Source organism: Sander lucioperca, chromosome 23, assembly GCF_008315115.2.
Source record: "Sander lucioperca isolate FBNREF2018 chromosome 23, SLUC_FBN_1.2, whole genome shotgun sequence".
NCBI classification, from domain to species: domain Eukaryota; kingdom Metazoa; phylum Chordata; class Actinopteri; order Perciformes; family Percidae; genus Sander; species Sander lucioperca.
In genome coordinates, this window is record NC_050195.1 from 11,159,560 (window position 1) to 11,177,977 (window position 18,418).

Genomic DNA, 18,418 nt, shown 5'->3' on the forward strand with positions numbered 1-18,418 from the left:
TTAGGCCTATAGCCTTCAAGGAATCAAATCATCCTTATTGTAAACAAGTGGTGGGGCCACATAATGGGGAACAGACTGTTGTAATGAGACTCATCTGCCATCTGCTGGTTAGAAGACACAACCACAACCAAGGGTGTGAACATCAGGCATTCAGTGCTGTGACTCTGCGTGTGAGACTGCAGCAGAAGTTCACAGCTGAGGATGTCGTGAAAGACGTTAAAGCTTAAAGGTACACTGTGTAGTGTTTGAAGTATTTTATTAGCTAAAATCAATGTCTTCATTCATAAATATGTCCTCATTGGTGTAAAATGACCTCTGCCAATGATCTGACTTATCCTCGTAAGTGAAGAATTTCTTATCTGTATTTACATCGGACGGGCAAGTCCAAGGAGGCTTCCGTGTCCTTTTGAAAAACTCTAATGGCTGAGAGGAACATAGAGGACTAGAGTACCTGTCTAGCTAATCCACAACGCGTTTTCGTTCAGAGCCAGCGTCACGTGACTGAAACCAGCTGAGACGGAGAAGGAGATCAGTGAGAGGCGCTTGTCACCGCCTCGGCAAAATTTAAAAGCCTGCGCTGCATTTTAGTTCATAATGGAGGATCGTACTTATGCCGAGCCACAGGAGAAGGAATCCTCGTCGCCAAAAAAGCGAAAATCGGAAGACATGTCGTCATAGCTTCTTGGCATTTGAAAACACGATTGAATGCAAAATACAATTTCACCGCTAGATGGGAGAAATTCCTACACAGTGTACCTTTAAATAAATAAAGAAAAACAGCATTTGTCTAGCGAAGACAAGCTTGGATTAATCTGACTGATCAGCTTTGAATCAACATATATAAACACAAACTAATCATTTTAACTTGAAAGGCACTTTAATATTTGTTCAATAATATGTACATCTGTACAGACAAAGTAACATGTGCCACAACTACGCCTGCTCTTTCTCCAGGACAACTGTTTCACATTTAAAATAGTATATTTTAAACAAAAGACCATTGGAATCAGTGCAGTTCAAGATGCTCGTGCTGAAACGATGCTCGTTTACGGACACCGAGTAACTACTACACCCAGCCAGAAGCTCCATGGGACGACCTGAACCGAGCCTAGCTGTGTCCAAAACACTGGACGCTGTGACACGGGGGTACACCTGAACTCCACACAGGTGAGACTAAAGCTTTAAACACACAAAAGCACTCATATCCAACGTAAATAAAAATTAGGACATAAATTAAATTCTAAAATGAAATTAAAAAGTCGTGCAGAGATAAAGTAGCGATATTCAGTGCTTTTGAAGTTCAATTTGATTCCAAGATCAAATCAATACAGGTCTGATCCTACCAGAACTCACTAATACACACTGGAACTTGGTTCATTACAAGCCTGGACATCTCACCAACGTCTGCAAATGGAAACAAACTTGGTGACTATAACATTTAATGAAACAGCATCATGTGTGCCCACAGCGGCCCTGTAGACTAAAGAATATCACAGATGTATGAAAAAAAGTAAAATAAAAATAAACAAAAAAAAAATAATAAAGTCATGGCGGAACATCCTGTACAGCGAGAAAACATCAAACACACACAAACGGCAGGAAAAGAAGAGCCATCAGCAAAACAAGACTAAATCAAAACCTGGCTCTCAATAAACTCATCTGAACTACAAACCAAGAAATAAAACTAAAAAAACGTTAAAGTTGCAGATCAACATTTACAGATTCTTTTCAGCTTCCGCTCTAAAAACTAAAAGTTGGCATAAACATCCTGAGTGGCTGGCGACCTCAGACCCACACGAGCTCGTCCTGTCCTGAACCAGCCAGCAGTCTGACACCCCCCCCACCCCACCCGCACATGGTCAGCTGTGTAGATCAAGGCTAAAGTTTCTAGATCCAGACCTAAATGGAGTTGATTTAAAGGCTGTTTGGTGGTTAATGCCACATCACTCTGTACACGCGGATTATTACTCACAGAAAACGTGCGGCAGGTTTGCGTAATAAGACAGTACAATGATTTCAGCTCATGTGACATCAATATGATTACTGTGGCAACACATCTGGTTTGGATGCCTGGCCCGGAAACGTCGGGATATGCGCTGCCTCTGAAGGAGCGAGGTCGGCGGGCGGCGCCGGCTCATTGGACGACACTCTCTGGCAGATCTGGGCGTAGCTTGGCCTCTTGGACTCCTGGCCAATCACAGAACAAGATGGTGTCAAGAGGCTCTCACGCCTTTCTTCTCCTGCACATTAATGGCTTTCAAACACCGTGCTCATCAAACAGATCTGATATCTAATATCTACCAACATCTAATGATCTTTTATCCTCTCTATCGACATACTGGGGTCAGAGAAGACTTTTAGAAATTGTACCTATGTATCTATTTGCCTTTCGATTATTTTTGGCTTCAAGCTACAAAACCAACAAGCCACATGCTTGTAAATTTCACAGGATAACACAGTTGTTATTTCATATTTGCCCTTTTTTTTAATGCTCATGAAGAATCTTACAGAAGGTCAGAGGTCAAAATGTCACACACAGTATATCTGATTATTACTATTCAATTATGTTCTTGAATCCTCCTTTCTTTGATTCAATTCCAAGGTGTTTAAAAACACTACCAATACTAGAGGACAGACTGAAACATACACTAATCTGAGAAATGCCACTTCAAATAGAGTAGTTCTTAAATGAAAATAGAAGAAACAATTCAACACCATAAACAAGTCTTACTGTGACTGGTTCCTGTGTAAGCTGAGCTGGGTTGGCCTCGCTGGTCGTCTCGGCACGCTCCGTCACATTCCTACAGAGACGAGCAGAACACACTCACTACACACAGCTCTGAGCATAGCTGGCCCCATGACAACTGGAAAACGGATAAAAGTCTACACATGAAATATCTTGCGGGCGAGGCAAGCGAAAGAAAAACACATCAAAAAGGAGCTTGTGCTGTGGCTCTGATCGTGATGAGTAAAAGGGAAAAGTAAAGAATGTAAAAATAGAACTAGCCAGATGCAGAGTCTAATGCAGAGGTAAATCATCGTCCAGCTGCTGCCTCTGAGTTACTTACTGCTCTGAGATTGGTTGAGGCTCTTGAGACTTTGCTGGCACCGATGCACACAGGCTGCTGATTTTGACTGGAATCTGTGAAGAACAGAAAAAAAGAGAGACCAATGTCAAGGGTTTACACAGTCTGGGTTTTAAACTACAAGATGAGGCTCCTTGTTGAGCAGAGTCAGGTGACTGTGTGTGTGTGTGTGTGTGTGTGTGTGTGTGTGTGTGTGTGTGTGTTTAGCTATATTTTTGTGGTCCAAAAACCGGGAGTTCAGTATACTTCCCTGACAGCTTTGTGGGGCCAAAATGCTGGACCCCACAACTTTAAAGGGCTGTTTGAGGGTTAAGACTTGGTTTTAGGATTAGGGTTAGAATTAGGTTATGGTTAGGGTGAGGGTAAGGGTTAAGGTTAGGCATTTAGTTGTGATGGTTAAGGTTAGGGTAAGGGGCTAGGGAATGCATTATGTCAATGACGGGTTCCCACAAAGATAGAACCACAAACCGGTGTGTGTGTGTGTGTGTGTGTGTGTGTGGTCACCTTGACGTTGCCGTTAGCTGCCTGTACCGTTGCCATGGCAGTCTTTGCCGGAGGAAGAGGAGGGAAGCTCGTCAGGCCGAGCTCAGGAGGAGGAGACGGTTGACGAGGAGGCGACTGACTCTGTGCATTCTACACAAACACACACACACACACACACACACACACACAGTCAGTACACAACAAAGTCAACTTTGCAAACGCATACATGTACTGCTCACATGCTACTTACACGACTGCTCCCGGCAGATTTGTCCCATGACCTCGGGTTCTCTCTCCTCCTCTGGCTGAAGTTTCCTCTCCTTCAGAGACACAGCAGAGCAGCGATGTTACAGCAGCACTGTATTCTAAAACGTGTCTGTGTAGGCACAGAGGGCTACATGTGTGCACCTTTAAAGAATTGTTATTATGTACATATAGGTGCTGCCTCTGAATTTAACCGGGTAGAGCTTATATAGCTTGTTGGCTCTACCGTTTCCCTGCCTATTTTCTTTTCTATTGGTGGGCTCACATTTTTTGGCTGAATCTTGTTACCTTTGTTGCTGCTATGGTCTAATTTCCCTGCTTTCAAAGGAGGTTTATCCCACACTTCATTTTCTTGGCCGGAGTTAGATTTTAATCTATCGGGGCGTCCACGCGGTTTGTTCCGGTTCAAATTCAAATTTTAAATTCTGGTGCATTTGTCCGCTTGGTTTGGTGCGTTTCGGCTGGTGTGAAAGCTTTCAGTTGAACCTTTGGGAGCAGGCCTCTGGTCCAGCAACAGATTTTGTCAAAGTAGATTTTTCTTTTTCATCCTGTTTCTACCCATTCATCATTGTGACGTATGAGGTCAAGCCAACCAAACTACAGGGATGAAAGCAAACTATGTCCATCAGACAGCATCAGATATTAATATGATCCCTCAGCTTTACTGAGAGTGGAAAGATAATATGACGGAATTAAAAAAATAATAATTACAACAGGTTATCACAACACGTCACTTGTTAGGAGGACCTACGGTAATAGTCATGTGGGTATCAGACTTTACAGCCATACTTGAGAGTTCTGGGTTGATGTTTGGTTACCTTCCACGATCAGAAGTGGGCTCGCTCCTTACACCTCTGCTCGGACGGCGCACGTTGCCCCGCGACCGTCCTCGACCCGGCCTCAGCGGAGAAGAGGAGCCCTCCACTGGTGCTTGCTCTGACGACTGTGAGGAATCATTTAGATTGGACTGCCAACGGTCAGAATTTGACCACCTTGAGCCTCTCCTGGAAGTCATCGACCATGAATGCCAGTAAGTGCATATTTACACCAACAACAGATTGACATAACACGTCATTACAGGTATGATGATTCACAGCTAATAAATGGGACGTGCACAACAGGTTTCTTTCTTATAACAGGTACTAATTTGATGAGTAGCTACCTCATCCTGTGTGGGTTATGAGGTTTGAAGCTGGAGAATCCATTTATAAAGTCATTCATCAATGTTTGATGCTGCGGACGAAAAACAATAGCAGCTAAATTAGCCAACACAAGATAACACACATTCAATTAACCATGACCAGCAACAGTGTCTCCTAATCTAAGTTAAACAAGAAGGATTATTCTTACTCTGTCAATAATAAAGCCTACGACTTCATGTCATACATTTTCGACATAAGAAGGACTCACGTCAGCACATTCTTGGTATCCTGCCGCAGCCGAAGCCCACATGTCATTGGTGAAATCATACAGCTGTTGGGTGGGGCAGGGCTGCTGGTAGCTGCTTGGGGGGAAGTAGGAATAAGGATTGCCGCACTGGTCCAGCTGAGTGGGTCGGTAGCCATTTTTTGGAGCGAAGGAAGTGACTGCCATGGTTTTGGCCTTTATCCTCACCATGATCGGCTTTCCCTTAAACTCTCGAACCTCTTCTCTGAGGTACTTGTAGGCCTAATGACGTGCACAGACAGTAACGCGATTGTCTGAGTGTTTTCAAATCATACAAACTACACAGTTTCATAGTCTTCCTGTTACACTGTAGTCTGTTCTGATGAAAATGTCTAAACCACCACCCACTACCAACATCAAAAGCATCACTTTAGTGATTAGAAATCATAAGATCACAATGTATTTGGCTGTATTTTACCTGTTGTGCGTCGGTTTCCGATTTGAAAGTGATAAACCAGTTATCGTTGCTCACAAACTCACAGCTCAGGAACTTGGGAATGTTCTCCCCGTCAAAGAGAGCCTCCACCTCCTGCAGCACAACAGTAACGTCAAACAAACCAGAACTGTCACATGCAGACTTTGCCTTTATAAAACCCCTGCGTTTTCCTAGCTTGATCAACAGGACATCTGCTGACAGCGACAAAACGCCATGACACTCATCTAGATCTATAGACAAATGTTTGTAGTTTTCTAGGAGGAGAGGTTCTTGCCTCCTTGGGTGTGGTGTTGGGGATCTCACGCAGGATGACGACACATCGACTCTGACTGGGCCGGACCTTCTGTCCACAAGGAGCCACCTGGACCAGCGGCAGGGCTGCCAGCCAATGAGAGAAGAGAATGTTTTATCAAGGTATCTACATAAGAGTGACATGACACTGTCATGACACATGAACCCTAACCCTAACTTGTCATGAGAGAAGCGTTATGTCATAAACATCTATGACTTGTTTATAATGTTTATGACACGTTCATGACAGTGTCATGTCACTCTTATGTAGATACCGTCAAGTAAAGTGTAACCAATATTTCTTGAGTTGTTTGTTTTTTTCCTAAAGCCCTGTTCAGACCAAAGACTTGCGATGAGACGAAACCGTTTTAGAACGTTGCGGGGAAACATTTCAGCGGTCTGAACCGGCCCGTCTCAGGTCAACTCAAACCAGCTGACGGTGTCGCTGTGACTCAGCTGTTCAAGTCCCCGAGGCTGGTTTTAGAACGTGAGGGACTTCACCTGTTTTCAACAGCCAATAGAGAAGTCAGCTGGTAAAGTCAGCTATAAACTATAGAAACAAAATGATCCTCAATCCAGTTTATTTTTATGTTACAAACAGCTGGTCGAAATGGCAGAGTTTCAGACGGAGCCTCAACGGCCGCCGGAGAGCACGGTAACGTTATATGGTGGAGCGAGCTAGATACACCGTCTCGTCGCATTGGTGTGAACTGGCAGGTTTCAGAACGCTGCAGATCGCGAATCTTTGGTCTGAACTGGGCTTAACAGACCTGTCCATGTACATAAAAAAATATTATCATTAAAAACTAATAATACCTGACCAGACTCATTCTGAATCTATACCCACAGCACAAGATCACCAACATTTGGCTAGTGGTTAAATGTTCACCCTGAATAAAAACTCAATCAGACACACATGCAGAAATAAACACTGACATTTCAAAATGTCGGCGATGAGGTCCAGGTCCGTGCTGACCCTCTTGATCTTGTCGAGGCTGGCCAGAGTTGCGATGGGAACATACTGGTCGCTGTCCATCTGAGAATTAAGGTACAGGTCGTTGCCAAGGTGCTCCCTGTGGAGGGACAGAAGGGCTTGTGAGAACAGTCTCTATCGAGGAATGTTTGGAGAGGTTACCAACGGTTATGACGTATCGCACGCGTTGGACAAAACACACACACACACACACACACACACACACACATACAATAAAAAAAGGAAAGGAAAATGGCTATTTAAATACAGTGGGCGGGAGGTCAAATAATTGTGCACAATGACTAGAATACTAAACATCGCACCAAACCCAATTTGGTATTTGCACCGTTTTCTAAGAGCATTGACATTACATTTCAAATTTTGTTTTTATGCTTAGACAACATATTGTGGCGTTCAATAACCACAGTCAGTGATCATATTAATATTTGATGACATAACTTCTTCAAAAGAAGTGGTCACTTGTTACCTGGTCAGGCAGGACTCCAAAACTGTCCTCAGCTCTTCTCTAGTCTCATCTGAAATCAAAGTCATGACCACAAAGTCAGTGCTTTAAAAACAACACCAACTCAAGTTCATTTTATTGTGGTGAAACATAAAAACAGATAATATAACCTGGGTTAAAAAAATTAACTAAATTGGACTGCTACCTGTAACAGGTGGGTCAGTGGGCTCTCCATTAACTATTGAAGCTTCGGCAGACAGCGTGTGGTACTCTGGTGTGCTGGGATCTGCTTCAACCACAGCCTCAGCCAGGCCCACGTTCTCCAGCTGGAACTCTGGCTCGTATCCTAAAAATCAACCCCAAGGCATCTTACCGCCACGCCATAACCAATACTTGCTTTGCAGACAGTAACATTCGTTCAAGTTCAGCAAGTTGTTTTTGATTTGTTCAAAGAATAAATTACAAACTCTTCATCCGTAAATAACTCATTATTGTAATTCTGGGCTCCTGTCCCTAAGTAACTCCAGCCTACCTTCCTGATTGGTCAGATCGCTGGGGAATTGCAGCCATGGCTCATGAGCCTGCAGGAAGGCGGGGCCAGGGACGTCCAAGTTGAAGTTGTGATTGGTCCATACCTCAGCATTAGGGTTAAGGCTTGGGGCAGCAACAGCAGGTTCCTGAAACAATAAACGGAAAAAAAAACACAATTTGTACAATATTAATCTAACATGAAAAGTTAAGTCAGCTTATTTTAAAAACACGAGTTATTTTGAATGAACAAATTAATATTAACAGTGGCAGATAAGCTAGCAGACACTAGCTTGTGTGTTCAGGTGTTTTACATCAAGAATGGACAGAAGATGTTCTCTAGTATCTTTCACTGAGTCAGATTCAACCTAAAATGCGATGCTCAAATGTGTATTTTATAAAATCCACAAAACTAAATGCTATTTCATCTCACTCAATGTTAAAGCAATAATGCAGAAGAAAACATCTTATAGATTCATTCTCAGATGTAAATCACAGCTGATTCCACTTCATACTTCATCCACCTGTTAAATTTCATCTACAACAGATAACAGACCCTCTGAATCGGCGTTAACTTACCCTTGTTATATCAAGGCTGTTATTTTATAAGTATATGTACTTGCATTATTACACGTTTTTATTGTTCTATCTAAATTACACAAAACTGTGACTGTGTAACGAGGCCGTCTGTGTGAACAATGAACACTCGTTTTGTAACATCTTTATAAAAAGGAGTATTGAAGACTCTGCCTGCTGACCTGTTCAGACTGCCCAGCCAAGTATTTCTTTCCCTGACAGAATCACATAAAAAGAAATCCTGTTTTTTTTACTTTCGGGCATAAGACATGAACACTGAACCCAACTGTCTCACGTGTTAAGCGAACACTTACAGACTGAGTGCAATCTGTGTGCCAGTCCCACACACAGCGTCCCTGAGGCATCACTGTGCTGTAGGGGTAAGCTCCCAGCAGAGCCATAGACGGCTGCAGCTCCGAGACCAGGGCTGGGATCTGCTCTACGTCGGCGCCCGTCTTGCTCTCGCCCTGGCTGGGCTCGGCATCAGACGCGCCCTGGGCCCACGCCCCACAGCTATCCTCCAGACCCAGTTTGATCCAGGGGTGGGGATAGAGGCGACAGACGGAGGAGTCTGCGTCGTCTCCCAGTAACTCAGACACCATCTCCCTCATCCCTCCTTCTCTCTCCCCCTCCTCGGCAGTAGCGGGCGGTTCATGTCCCAGGAAGTGAATCTCGTATGACGGCGTTGAGGCGTAAACATCAATCTGTCCTGGGTCCACAGGAATCATGTCCTCCTGGCAGTCCAAAACCGAGGCTTTGTCATCCGGACAGCTGAAGTCATTAGGAATCACATATGAGTCATCACAGATGCCGGTACAGACCTCGACGCCTTGGGGTGGTGTGCCCGTAGCAGAAATATTTGGAGTTTCTGGAGGAATATCACTGTCAAGTGCAGACATTTCCCCCTGTGACATGTGAATCTGTATCCCATCGATTTCCTCGAAATGAATTTCATTTGATGAATCTCCAGCTTGAGGTAAACATTCAGCAGTGTCATTCGGCAGGCCGATGTCGACGTTAGGGTCCACACAGTCAGAGGAAACACTGGAGCTTAATATTACCGGGGCTTCAGAGGCTGTTTGAGGCTGTTCTACTGTATCTGCAGATTCATGCTTGACTGGGGGATCAATCCGAGTCCCCTGTGCAGCTGTTGTGTCTTCTCCTTCCTCACATGCGTGAATGAATACTTTCTCTGGTGGATTTTCCTCCAGTTGGATTTGTCTGCATTCCGTCTCAGTAGAATTAGCTCCAGTCTCTGGACAGAAACTACGCTTACCTTCCTCAGGAGGTGTGCACGGAGATGAGGAAGAGGGAGGTGGAGTGAAGGAAGCCGTAACAGAAAGCTCACTTTCAGCAGGAGGAGGCTGTGTGAGAGGGCCGAGACTTAAATCTTCCGGGCCATGAAGAGTGATGCTCGCGTTTACAGCCGGACTTATATCTAGGTGAGAGTAGTTTTGAGCCGTTTCAGGTAAAACATCTTTAACATCCCCTCTTTCAACAGGTTTGCCGTTCTGACAGACTTGTGGTTCTGGTTCTTTGACTGCCTGCCTGTCATCTCCACTCATGAGGACATCCTGAAGAGGCTCGCCTGACGCCACGGCACCTTCAGTTTTCACATCAAAACTGTCACGCTGTTTGTCACAGTCATCGCTATGGTCCGACTCAGGTGGCTCTACAACATCTTGACGAGGAGGCTCAATGCTGCTCAATTCAAATGCTGGATCGTTTGAATTTACATCTAATTTGTCAGATATTATGGAGTCACACTGGTGAGATGTGGTTTTAAAGTCTGAGAGAGGAGTCAGATGTGTGCGGCAGGAGAAGGCCGTCAGTTCAATGGGCAGTGATGACACAGCTGAGATGGTGGGAACTGAGGACACCTCAGTGAGAGTCGTGCCTGCTGTGCTGCTGTAACCGACTTCACTCTCCTCACAATGGCCTCGGCAGATACTCAAGGGGATAGCCTCCCTCTGTAGCGAGGATTTATCCATCTCAAACTGTCCTCCAGACAGAGGAAAGACAACCTCATCCCCGTGCAGCGGTTTGAGCTTTGAAGAACTGGAGCTGAAAGTCCCACGTTTATTCTCCTCCTCAACACGTGCACTTTCATTTGCGTGTGACGTCATCAACATGTAATCCATGGATTCATGTGTGTCCTTAGCAGCGGTCTGGCAGTCCAGATCTTTAAACGGAGTCCCGTCTGGTGTGGAGGCCTGAGGTTCCTCGCTGTTTATTTGACTGCTGGACAGGGGCAGCGGGTCAGACGAAGGGTCAACCTGCTTTACAACAGGATGAGGTAAGCAGGTCTCCTCTGCTGAGAGTGAATTCTCTGGGTGTGTCTGTGACAGGATGGTGGAAGACTGATGACTCGAAGCTGGTTCCTCATCACGCGACTGGCCGGTTGTTTTAGATTCTGTGACGTACTCCTGGTCACAGACTCTGGATGCCTGTGTGTGTGATTGGCCGGAGGCCAGAGACTCCACTATGCAGGGCAGAGCAGCTGTTTCTGCTTCAGCTGTGTGCAGCGGGTGTGTTGCTCCAGCTGTTTGGGATTGGCTGTGGACGTGGTCATGTTCAAGGTCGTCGGCGTCGATGGAACAGATGCTGTAGAAGCTCCGGGTCCTTGTTTCGAAGCCTTGACCCAGCGTTGTCGCGACGACACAGACGTCCTCACCTTCCTCCTCGTTGTGCTCAGCTTTGGGGTAATCCAACTGTGTCTCCGGACACTCGCTGACCAGTGGCAGCGGCCGCTGGTTATCGGACACCTCGCTCCCTGTGGCGTTGCCCTGGCAGTTAGCAGAGGGTAACCTGGCGGGAGATGACCAACATTTTTTCGACGGGTGCCTGTCTGGGAGCTGATTGAACCATAAAGCCCTGAGTGTGGCATTCTCCACAATCTTCTGTTTGGCTGGACTCCGTGTGGGCACCTCCATATACGGGGCCGGGCCACAGCTGGGCACGCCAGTATGTGTCATGCCTACCTCAGTCTCCGTGTTTGTATGTATATTTGTGCTGGTTGTGATAATTATAGCCCCCTTCTTGTCGTGAGTGCTGGCTGCTTTAAGATCCCTCTCACTCCGCGTGGTGCTGTCCCCGCCGGCCACGGCCGCCTCTGTCCAAACTTTGTTGCCCAGTTCTGGTGGTCTTTCCTCATCTTCCGCAGGCTTTCTCTGGGCCGGTCCGTCTGCCACACGCTTTTCCTCTTCGTCCAAGCACACATGCTGAGCTACAGCCGCAGCGTGTTGCCTGACCTGCTCTGTCACGTCATTCAGCCCATCGTGGAGCGGGGGCTGTAACAGACTGCTCCTCTCACTCTGCTGGCCGGGGTTGAGCTCTTTACTAAAACAGCACCCCATCTTCTCTGGCCTAAAGTGGGAATAAAACACAAGACTGCTATGGCCACACACACTGAGAGCCTACACAACACGAGACAAAATCATGAGCAGCTCCTCACGATGGCTCAGCCACATGCAGAAAGAGAAAAGACCCTCTACTCCCCCTTGCTTCGCCCCTTCCCCTTCCCTCCTCGTTTTCCCCTCCCCTGCCCAGAATAGCAAATGTGAAGGAGCTCACATGTCCCTGCCACTCAACAGTAGGCTGCACACCACTTTGTGTGTGTGTGTGTGTGTGTGTGTGTGTGTGAGCCCTAGTTAGGCGACAGTTTGAGAGGGGTCAGCACATGGCCCAGTGGCCACCAATCACAGAGCAGTAATGCAGCAGTCTCCCTCCCTGACACTCCCCCTTCTTCCTTCCTCCCGTCCCATGCGTTCACTTGTCTTTCCCTCCCACTGATACCTTTCTCTTTGACTTACATCAGTTTTGCTCTCACTACTTTAGCTTCCCCCCTCACAACCTCTTCCCTGCCTCCCCTCACAGGACCACTAGGCCCCCCCATACAAGCTGGAACATGGGAAATGCTAAAAGTCTTAACGGTCAATTGTATTTTTTTAAATAATACATTTATATAACAATTACTTTGGAATATTGTTATTTCTGTCTATTCTTTACATTCTATGTCTGTCCATCCTGAAACCTGGATCCCTTCTCTGTTGTTCTTTCTGACTTGTGTTTGTTTTTCTGATTTTGGATTGTATAAATAAAATTGACTTGCCTTTTTTAAACAAAATTTGGTTTCCAGATCTAGATTGGACAGTGAAGTTGATTCCATACGAGTTCATGTATCTAGCGATGGGTCGTTCTGTTACTTTAGAGAAGTACTTTACTTTAGATAAGAACTACAGGAGTGTCCGTGTAGTGAGGGTTAATATTGCAGTACTTGGTAGAAGTAGTAGTATCCTGGACCCAGCTCTCCGTGCGTTAGCGGCACCTGTAGATCAGCTGGATACAGTGGATTCTGGTCTGACGTCATGTGAATCGGGCTCGAGGGCAACTCAACGGGACGAGTGCTGCTGCTGTCGATGGTCACCACGGAGACTGACAGGGGGGCAAGCGGAGAGAAGTAAATGAGTCACAACACCAGCTGGCATGATGGAAACATGGCAACAACTAGATTACTCAATATGGACTTCAACTGGTAAATACTGCACATTGAATTGCTGTAAACAACAGAGTTATAATCTTAGATGTGTTGGACATAAGCAGATCTAATAGGTACCCCTTCACTAACGACTTCTTTCATTACTCATTTTATTATCAGTCAATATTTGACTATATAAAAGTCATAACTACAGACTGATGCAAATCACAACTTGCCAGAAAATTACGGCTTCAAATGTTTCACTTAGTTTAACCAACAGCTGGCAAATCTAAAATAAACTAATTAATAAAGAAACTAATTAATTCAAAAAGCTCACATTGGTCAAACGTTAACCAGTTAATGCTTGGTATTTGAGCTTGTTTGGAGATGTAAAGGTAAGAGTAACATTTCAAAAAAAATTATCAATTGAATTTTTCTGTTGATCGACAAACACATTCACTTACTAGTTTCATTACAATTTCAAGAATACATCCATTCCAAGACTGAATCATTTCAAAATAGAGCACCACAATGCACTTCTTATAACTTAAATAGAAGTGTGGTGACTGGAACCAAAACCATTAGTCAATTAATCAATTAGTCATCAACAAAACGCATTTAATAGTTTACTTAGCTAGCTGAAATGACTTTACTTGCTCCCGATTCTTAAATGTGAATAACGTTAGTTGCTCTTTTCTTAGAATTTTTCTAGTTTTGTAAGGTTGGTTGGACAAAAAAACAAAACAATTTGAAGTTGTCCTTTGGGCTTAAAAATGCGCTAATTTGCATACATTTCCAGAACAGAAATGTAAACATTGGATAAAGCTAGGTTCAAAATTCTTCTTTCATTTTGTTGACATATTAGAGTCTTAGGTTTTTAACAGAGGGAATTTTAGATATCTATTTTTATTACTCCATAAATCAGAAATACTGTCAACAGATAGCTAGCTAGCTATACAATAAAATCCATTTTCGCGATCTCAAAATTGAAAAATTATGTTTTTGCCTGTAGTTGTCTCTGTCGGTACACGATCCGTTCTGCCTGCACGATCCGTTCTGCACATGCGCAAGATAATACTGTTTTACGTATCCATACGACCTGCACGATCTGTTCCACGCTAGCCTATGACTAGCCTCCACCGGGAAGCTAACGTTAGTTTAGCTAACAGCTAATTCGGCTAACCGCTAGCTGACAGCTAGATTCAGTCTAAAATAACGTTAACTCAAACGTAATGGGAAAAGCAGGCTACAGCTAAATTAAGACTTCACAGTAATAACAATAAAGACAAGTATTGAGTGATTGTATTTTAAATGAGCACAAGTAAAGTAGAACTGACGTAACAGCTGTTATATATGTTAGGTGTTTGTTATATATGTCAACGTTTATTTTCAAGTTTTATTTTGAGGGTCTTTTAAAGTTATTACATGCTGTCTCAGCTAGCAGTTAGCCGAATTAGCTGTTAGCTAAACTAACGTTAGCTTGGCTGTCGACCGGAAGCGTGGAACAGATTGTGCAGTGTCGTAAATCCTCGTACAACCGCGCATGCGCGAACATTTTGCGCATGTGCAGAACGGATCGTGCAGGCAGAACGGATCGTGTACCGACAGTCTCCCTTAAATGCTAACATTAGCTGGTTAGCTAACATTAGTTAACTTAAATGACAGACGCCATGAATAGCTAACGTTAATGGGAAAGGGTGTTGGAGGGGGGAGAAAATAATGAATTTCTCATAATTTTTAGTCTGTCAACAACTTCACTGACGGATAAACAGATATTAACGGCTAAACGTCATCTGGTTAACAAACTTGGCGAGCTTGGTTGACTTTCTCCTATTCAAAACGACTGAAAGGCATTTGCAATAGAGTTTTGTGTAAGTTTAAACTGGTCTCTTTAATAAATATCCATATAAGTTAGCTAGCTAGCTAGCTCAGAAGAAAACTATAACTGATGTCAACGCTAGCTAGGTCTGACTTGATTTAACGTTAGTTAGCTACCTTTCAGCTCCCCAGTCGGTTACCGTTAAGGCAACCTGAATTAACCTTGACTGTTAGCATTACCGTTAGTTGGTGAGGAAACACCTCCAATAAACACTTCTGCAAATGTAAGTCAAGTTAACCTAGCTAGCTAGTTGTCAAATCCTTATCTTCCGGAATTTAAACGGCATTTCAGGCGAAAAGCAGCAGTTTCTAATCATGCTAACCGCTAGTTAGCCAACGTTCACAAATCGAACAATAACGTTAAAAGATGCTAACGGTTGGGTTACAGCTACCTGAAGCTAAATGTTGTGCTAACTTATAAAACTGGTAGCACATATCAAGCAATCTGACTGGTTCATCGAAATCATTTGCACATTAAGTATCACTCCGCGTCTGAGAAATAAACCGTGCGCTGTTGCTTAAATAACTAAACTTTGTGTTGTAAAAAGCGGGTTCTGGTCGAGTTGTTCAGGAACTCACCAGTCCTGTTGAAGTCGAGCTTGATTTCTGGCTTTTCTCGCGGTGTGTTTGCGGGACTCTCTCCTCGTTTGCTTTCATAAAAACCGCCCGTTAACGTTGTTGTTGTTTTTCCGATCGTACGCACACTCTGTAGTTGCTATGGAAACTGTACAATCTGAATATTAATACTTTTAAATTACTTTTTTTTCTCCCGGATTTTAGAAATACTCAAGTCATCAGGTTACAAACGCATCTCCCAGACACCACAGGGAATTTTGATACTAGGAACACTAAAAATAATCTCCTTTGTTAAAATTTATTTATAAAATATATAGAATCAGCTCATTAAATACCCAAGTGTTAGCCATGTGTTTTTAATTTTTTTTTATTATTTTAAACACCTCATAAAATCAGCAATTGAAAGTATTTTGATGACTGTACACCTGCTAGGCTGTAGCCAGTATTTATAGAAACCCAGATCACCACCCTCAGTTTTAAGAGAAATTAATAAGTTGAAAATATTAATTTAAAACATCATATAACGACTTATAAAGCTTATAAAACAGCCATGCTGTGTACTTTTTATTGTAACATCCCTAAAACCCCAAAATTCAAGTTTAAACAAGTATAATAATATGACTCTGCAGCACACATAGATTCACTTTGACATCCTCATGAACAAGATACAAATTTAATGAGATAAGAAATCGAAGTAGACCTGCATGTAGTTGGTTGGCTCCAGTGGTGATACGCAGGTATACGCAGTATATATACCCACTAAGAAAGCTCCAGGATTTCCATATACCCACTTAAAAATGCCCAATGACACACAACAACATACTTTCCATTATAATTTTGACATATTTAGAATTGTCATCTGTGTTTTTTATCTTTGCATAGGCTAAATAAAGGTATTTCCACAGTAAATTGGTTGATAAAATTGTATCAGAATGCAGGAAATTAAGTCTTTGACGCTCAAAATGTACCCAGACCCTGTCCCCCTTCCCCACCCCCCCCAATATGATATGATATGATATTTTCATGATTTGATATGAAAAAAGGAAGATTAAAAAAACAAAAAAAGAACATTTTCACATAAATGTTATCCTTATTTCGTATTTCTCTGTGGCTTATTAGGATCCATTACTTCCCAGGTCTCAGGAGTCAACCCGCTCCCATGAGACAAATGTCAGGGTGAAATTGTGCACAATTAAGAGTTTATACTCTGAGGAACTGGAGTGCTTTTATCTCTCTTGTAAAGAAGATGATTGGTGCTGAAGTCGGCGCTGAAGGGGCTCCTCTGATCAAGAGTTAATTCAGTAAAGTGTCTGTGGAGCTCTGTGGAGAGGAGGAATCCCCCAGCATGCTCTCTGACTCAACATTTGGGCTTAATAAAGTGCACCAGAGTTCACCGAGAGTTTGCGGTGCTGAATCAGGAGTACAGGCTCCAGTAGACGATGTTAAAGAGCAGGTAGGACATCGGGAAGGCCACACGGGAGTACGAGTCGATCATGTAGCTGTTGCTGACAAACAGGTCCACGTTTTGACGCAGCGACCACTGCCGGCGGAGCCGAGTCCCCTCCGTGGGCCGGATGTCTGGGGCCTGGGTCGGCGTGGTGAGGGGGCCAGAGGTCCCGGTGGGCGCTAGGCTGGAGAACGGAGTCAGCTCAATGTCGTTGTCATGGAAACAGCCGTCATAGGCCATCGCCTGGCTGGCGTTGAAGGTAGATGGGATCTGAAACACAGAAGGTACAGATCATACTGGGGATCGTTTACATTTAGTTTACACAGTTCTCTCAAACCCACCGCCAAGATCAACGCATCGCTACACATCCTCACATCAAATGTGGAGTTTTGAGGACATTTTTGATCATATTTAAAGCTGCTGTGTGATCAATATTTTTATACTTACAATTGATCAACTGTACTACTGTCATTTAAGCCAAAGAAAAAAATGAAAATCTTCACGTTTGAGAAGATGAAACCATTTATCTGTAGCCGATTAGTTTTTTATAATGAACTTATCTATAAATTAAATTAAATAACTTCATTTCTTATACTGAAGTTGCATTGTTGACACTGTATGACAATCTATATAAGCATATAAAGAGAAATTCCTATTTTATCTGCTTTTATATATTTAACTGTTTTAATTGCTCTTCAATGTTTCATTTCTTATACTGCACTGTAACTTTTATTCTCGTATTTTTATCTGTTTTAAATTTTTTAATCTGTTTTCATGTAAAGCACTTTGAATTGCCCTGTTGCTGAAATGTGCTATACAAATAAAGCTGCCTTGCCTTGCCTTGCCTTATCAAGTCATTGATTTATCTATATGTCTGGCAGCTTTTCTCTTTCATGTTTTAGTCTGTTTTTTTTTTGTTTTAGGTTGTTTACATGTGTTCTGAAAATAAAACTGAAAACTTTTAAATAAAATATATATATAAAAAGGTTGTTTCATATTTTACAGTGCTTATATTGTTTTCTTTGTAGTTCATATGTTTTCTATGTAAAATCTTAATTTGTAAAATAAGTAGTAACTCCAGCTGTCATATAAATGTCATGTCAAGTGTCATGGAAATACTCTAGTAAATTACAGATACCTCAAATGTGTACTTAAGTACAGCACATGAGTAAATGTACTTAGTAACATTCCATCACTGTAAAATACTCCATCTCCTAAACCAGGGATCTTCAACAGGGGGTCTGGGACCCCTAGGGGGTCCTCAGAGTCAATGCAGGGGGGGCCTCAAAATTGATGTTTGATTTTTCTTTTTTTTACAATATATTTATTGTTTTGCACATAGAAAATATACAGTCACAGGGACAGTAACGTTATGAACACCCCCCCTCCCCCCACCCTCAACAGCATAAACATTCAAGGAAGAAGAAAAAAAATAAATAAATGGAAATGAAAATAAATAAATAAAAATCAATAGTGGTCCTGTTTATTTTATAA

The 18,418-nt window shown here is 43.2% G+C and overlaps 2 protein-coding genes across 2 annotated transcripts in view; both read right to left on the reverse strand.

The window, feature by feature from the left end:
- Positions 1–858: 858 nt before the first annotated feature.
- On the reverse strand, positions 859–15,463 carry LOC116040011. Its single transcript, XM_031285221.2, has 18 exons — positions 15,019–15,463; positions 12,823–13,026; positions 8,861–11,912; positions 8,729–8,761; positions 7,975–8,119; positions 7,648–7,788; positions 7,467–7,515; positions 6,943–7,079; positions 5,990–6,093; positions 5,698–5,808; positions 5,244–5,501; positions 4,996–5,066; positions 4,652–4,837; positions 3,820–3,889; positions 3,591–3,719; positions 3,069–3,142; positions 2,732–2,801; positions 859–2,187 (listed from the first exon to the last, which is right to left on the reverse strand). Exons 3-18 carry the CDS (start codon positions 11,900–11,902, stop codon positions 2,041–2,043), a joined length of 4,767 nt encoding a protein of 1,588 aa, XP_031141081.1. The 5' UTR covers positions 11,903–11,912; positions 12,823–13,026; positions 15,019–15,463; the 3' UTR covers positions 859–2,040.
- Positions 15,464–16,486: 1,023 nt separating this feature from the next.
- LOC116040024 (gamma-aminobutyric acid receptor subunit rho-3) overlaps positions 16,487–18,418 on the reverse strand; it is a 35,281-nt gene continuing 33,349 nt past the window's right edge. Inside the window, exon 10 of the mRNA XM_031285246.1 lies at positions 16,487–17,194. Coding sequence (XP_031141106.1) covers positions 16,892–17,194 — 303 coding nt within the window. The 3' untranslated portion in view covers positions 16,487–16,891. The remainder of the gene's footprint in view (positions 17,195–18,418) is intronic.

Bases quoted from the DNA above. Each gene is read 5' to 3' on its own strand.
- LOC116040011 (XM_031285221.2), bottom strand. From the start codon at position 11,902: ATGGGGTGCTGTTTTAGTAAAGAGCTCAACCCCGGCCAGCAGAGTGAG. The intron at 7,789-7,974 runs GTAGGCTGGAGT...GTTGATTTTTAG, and splicing joins CGATCTGACCAATCAGGAAG to GATACGAGCCAGAGTTCCAG. The intron at 2,802-3,068 runs GTAAGTAACTCA...TCGTCTCTGTAG, and splicing joins CCTCAACCAATCTCAGAGCA to GAATGTGACGGAGCGTGCCG.